Genomic DNA, 4492 nt, shown 5'->3' with positions numbered 1-4492 from the left:
TTAGAAATGGGAGGAAAGCAGCTAAAGGTGTAGGGAAGGTGTGATACGTAGGGGAAGAACAAAAAGGGAAAAGAAAAAAATGTGAGAGAATGAAAAGATGAAAATAAAGTGTTTGTAGATGGGGAGGGGAGGAGGGGGTGAAGGGAGGGCAGAGGTAAGGGGAAAAAAATGAGAATCAAGACTTGCCATGTAAAGGTACATGATCCCAACAATGAATGTAACTGTACTGTATCCCTAAATGTACCAATAAACTCAATAAAAAAAAAAAAATGATGTAATTTACTATGGGGAATGGGGAATGGTCATCTATAAGAAAAAAATATTTGGCATTTTACATTATTTCCAAAATCTGAAAATTATCTACAAAGTAGAATGTTCATGAGTCTAACAGAGCACATTTCTTTTAAAATACAATACGGGCTTTTTTTTTTTTTTACTATAATAACGTTTTAAAACATCAGGTTCATTTTTTTTTTTGCTACCGGGGATCGAACTCAGGACATTCTGCTTGCAAGATAGATGGCTACACCACTGAGTTAAATTCTTGGCCCTCAGGTTCATTTTTAATATGTAGGAGTGTAATACAACTGCAACATAACTGTAGAGTGAAAAGCTGCATGTCATGGGGAATGATTTAAACTTTTAATCTCTTTGTGTATATAAGGAACTGGCTTACCGGAAGGAGATGGTGAGAGCTGATCTAATTAACAAGAAGGTCGGAATCAGGTATGCTTTGAAATTTTAATGTATTTACTTACTGTTTGAGAAAATTTGAAGAAGAACAAAGTATACACAACTCTATTTAATTTTCCCTAAGTGAATGTTTGGCGAGGGTTTTGATCTCCAGGAGAATTGAAGAAGTGATAGAGCATCAGTTCAGGTATCTGATATCTAATGGGACTCAGAAAGAGAGGTTGCTGTAGTAGCATATTTTAAAACAACATGTAAACATGTCTTTTACATAATCCAGTAATGTGTGTAGTTTATACATTCCTCTTTCAGAGAGACTCCTGAAAATCTTGCCAAGCTTCTGACCAGAATGTATTTGAAGTCAGAAGTCATAGGTGATGGGAATCAGATTGAGGTGGAGATCCCTCCGACCAGAGCTGACATCATGCATGCATGTGATATTGTAGAAGACGCAGCGATTGCTTATGGATATAACAACATTCAGATGTCTCTCCCAAAAACATACACCATCGCTAATCAAGTAAGATTGCACCCTTAAGTAAACACTGCTTATTGTTAAAAACTGATTATTGAATGCCAGGAAGGCTTCACGAAAAACAGAACATAGGAACTAAGCAGTATTTGGATATGCTTTGCTATTAGAAGCATTTGCTGTGGAGAGGGTACAAAACAGATGTCCACATCCTTAAGTTGAAAATCTGTGATGATGGGGTTCTTTGAAGGAAGACAGGTTTGTTTTTTTTTGGTACTGAGGATCAAAACTCGGACCCTTGTGCTTTCAAGGTAGGCAGCAGAACCACTGAGCCAAATCTGCAGCCCGGAAGACAGGTTTTGAGTGTGGAGCCTTTGTTGCATCTTGAGCTGGGGGATTCATTTGCTCGACTTGGGCCCGAAGGCAGAAGCTGTGTACAGGAGAGGTGGCAGGTGGGGTGGGGGTGGGGGTGTTAGGAAGAAGTTAGCAAGGGAGATAGATGGTTTCTTCTAATGACAAAGCTTGTATAAATATCTTTTTAAAATACAGATTTTATTGAAGTGAAATAAAGTGGACTTTTTTTTTTCCAGTTTCCGCTAAACAAGCTCACTGAGCTTCTCAGACATGACCTGGCAGCTGCTGGATTCACCGAAGCGCTTACCTTTGCTCTGGTACGTATCAAAAGATACCCTTTCTGCTCAGCTGATGGTTTATTTTCAGTCTCAGAATTATTTGTTTTGTGATTTCCTACATGTGTTAAGAAAATCTAGACTGCTAGAATTTCCAGATTCTGTAAGTATTACAGTTACTTGAGATGGTTCAATTTCTGGGAAAGAAATGTTGAAGCATTTCTTTTTATAGTTGCAGAAAAATATAAAGGCCTAGAAAAATATCTTCAGTGACAGATGACAAAGTATTGTGTAGTTTCATGTAAGTGTCAAGGGCTCACAGTGAATTTCCTAACCAGATTTTTTAAGTTAGAATATTTGGTCTTAATTTGGTTGAGGCTATGCCCACTAGATGCCGCCCTGCTGAAGGTCTTGTGGGCTGTTCCACATTAAACTTACTCCTTTGTCTTTGAACATGTTCACAAACATTTGCTTTGAGTTGAAAAGCTGACATAAAAGGCCCAAATCAGGAAATGAATTTTATTACAAAATCAGAAGGAAATCTCCCTCCCCCACCAGATTGACCATTTGAAAGAATCAAATGTGTATGTAATTTGTAGGGTTGCTTCCTCTTGCCGAGCATTCTGTGGTGCCTACACTGTAGTTCTTAAGTATTCAAATAAGTTTAAATCTAATGACCTGTGGTGGGAGCGGGAAACTACCTCACCCCCACTCAACCCCAGCTCTGAGATCCTTAATCTTTTAGAGTGTTTAAGGGACTGTCGAGATGTTGAAGTGTAGGCTTTGATTTTTCTAGTTCATCAGTTATTCATTCTGCCTCTGCATTCATAGCTGGTCAGACTCTTTCCTGTGCTGCGCTTGGACATGGCTTCAGGATCGTTCCTAAGAGAGCAGAGCAAGAATCACTAGAGCTGACTATAGCATGAGATGAATTCTGTTTACCATTTCAGTTATGCTACACTGTTCTTTTCAAGTATATGCCAACTAGTCCTTCAAGCCACTTTGTAGACCTCTCTCACATAAAAACAGGCATTTTTCTCTTTTAGTTTCATTCAGCTTAGTATTTTGCTATTAGGAACTTCATCATTTAGGTGCAGGGAAATTAAATAATGCAGTTAGAAAGAACATCAGGCAGTGTTCAGGCCACTTGAATTCAGTTGGTCCTGCCACCCTGCCACAGGTCAGGGTAGGTTTTCCAAGGACTCTATGGGTGATCAAAACAGAAAGCCATGGCACTTACCAAGGAGGCAGAGAATTTCTGACTGGAGTCATTTGAGATATTTTTATGCAGGACGTGGAACAGAGGTCATTTAAGTAAAGCCTGTAGGAATAGCTGCTTGTGGGGGCTAGGAAGGCATTTTAGCTAAAGGCAGGCAAAAATGTAAAATTCATGGAACAGGTAGGGAATCAGGAGATCAGACTGGAAAGGTAAATCAGCAGCTAGTTTAGAAAGGACCTGGGTATAAATTATGCTACCATTTTCACATGGAAAATTTACTTAGCCTCATGTCATGGCTAGAACTCACAAAAGAACTCTTAGTATTAAATTATGTCTTATATGGGCTTGAAATTAATAAGGTTTTGTTGTTGTTGTTGTTGTTGTTGTTTTTAAATACCAGGATTCAAACTCAGGACCTTGTGCTTGTGAGGCAGGTGTGGTGCCACTGAGCTAAATCCTCAGCCCAATAAGTTTTTAAGTTTATTTTTATTTTTATTTTATTTTATTTTATTGGTACTGGGGATCAAACTCAGGACCTTGCACTTGCCAGGCAGGCGCTGCAGTGCTGAGCTACATCCCTGGCCCTTACGTTTCTTATTAACTTACTGATTTATATAAAGAGTATACATTGCTGTGAACCACTGTAAGTTGACTGCTAGCTTCAAATATATTTAAAGTTAAGTTTAGTCCTTGCTTTTCCATATTGATGTATGTCCTTTGTGCTTCTTAGTGCTCAAAAGAAGATATTGCTGATAAACTCGGTTTGGACATCTCTGCAACAAATGCAGTCCACATAAGTAACCCTAAAACAGCTGAATTTCAGGTAAGAATTTTAAATGGGTAAGACTTATGGTAAAAACCAAGAGTTGATATGTGAGTTAGGAAAACTCTTCAGTTATTGTACATTTCAGATAATATAATCTTCAAGGTTTTTATTAGTCTCTCCTTAGACAAGTCTATAGTTGGCTTTTTATATACTTTGCTTACAAAAATTCTTAAAACTTTTTTTTTGTAGCACTGGGTATTGAACCCAGGTCCTTGTACATGCTAGATAGTTGTTCTATCACTGAGCTATACCTCTCAAATTCTTAAAACTTTAAAATAATCTTGTCTTGCAGGGTGTGGTGGCATACACCTATAACCACAGCTCTAGGGAGGCTGAGACAGCAGTATTGCTGTGAGTTTGAGGCCAGCCTGGGCTACATACACAATGAGTTCAAGGCCAGTCTGAACTATTTAAAAAAAACAGAAAAAAAAATTCTTCCTTAATTTTGAGAATGATTAGTGATCATTAGAGCCGGACTAATATTTGCATAGAGTGAGTTTTCAGTAAGCCTTAATGGGTTTTTATTTGCGTATTCCAATTGTACCCCACTGCAGTTACATTTGTCAAGAATAATAGATTTGAGGGCTGGGGATTTAGCTCAGCAGTTCGGTGGCCTGCCTTGCAAGCGCAAGGACCCGAGTTCAATCCCCAGTACC

General features: G+C 38.5%; 1 protein-coding gene across 2 annotated transcripts in view; it reads left to right on the top strand.

Moving 5' to 3' along the window:
• Positions 1-4492, top strand: part of Farsb (phenylalanyl-tRNA synthetase subunit beta) — a 69232-nt gene that overhangs the window by 29025 nt on the left and 35715 nt on the right. For both annotated transcript variants that reach the window (XM_010611800.2, XM_010611799.2), the window contains exons 11-14: positions 665-726; positions 1003-1210; positions 1753-1833; positions 3741-3833. In XM_010611800.2, the coding sequence (XP_010610102.1) occupies positions 665-726; positions 1003-1210; positions 1753-1833; positions 3741-3833 (444 nt within the window). The remainder of the gene's footprint in view (positions 1-664; positions 727-1002; positions 1211-1752; positions 1834-3740; positions 3834-4492) is intronic.

Source organism: Fukomys damarensis, unplaced genomic scaffold (assembly GCF_012274545.1).
Source record: "Fukomys damarensis isolate Sample0158 unplaced genomic scaffold, DMR_v1.0_HiC HiC_scaffold_16, whole genome shotgun sequence".
In the NCBI taxonomy this organism is placed as follows: domain Eukaryota; kingdom Metazoa; phylum Chordata; class Mammalia; order Rodentia; family Bathyergidae; genus Fukomys; species Fukomys damarensis.
This window is presented reverse-complemented; position numbering and strand designations above follow the sequence as displayed.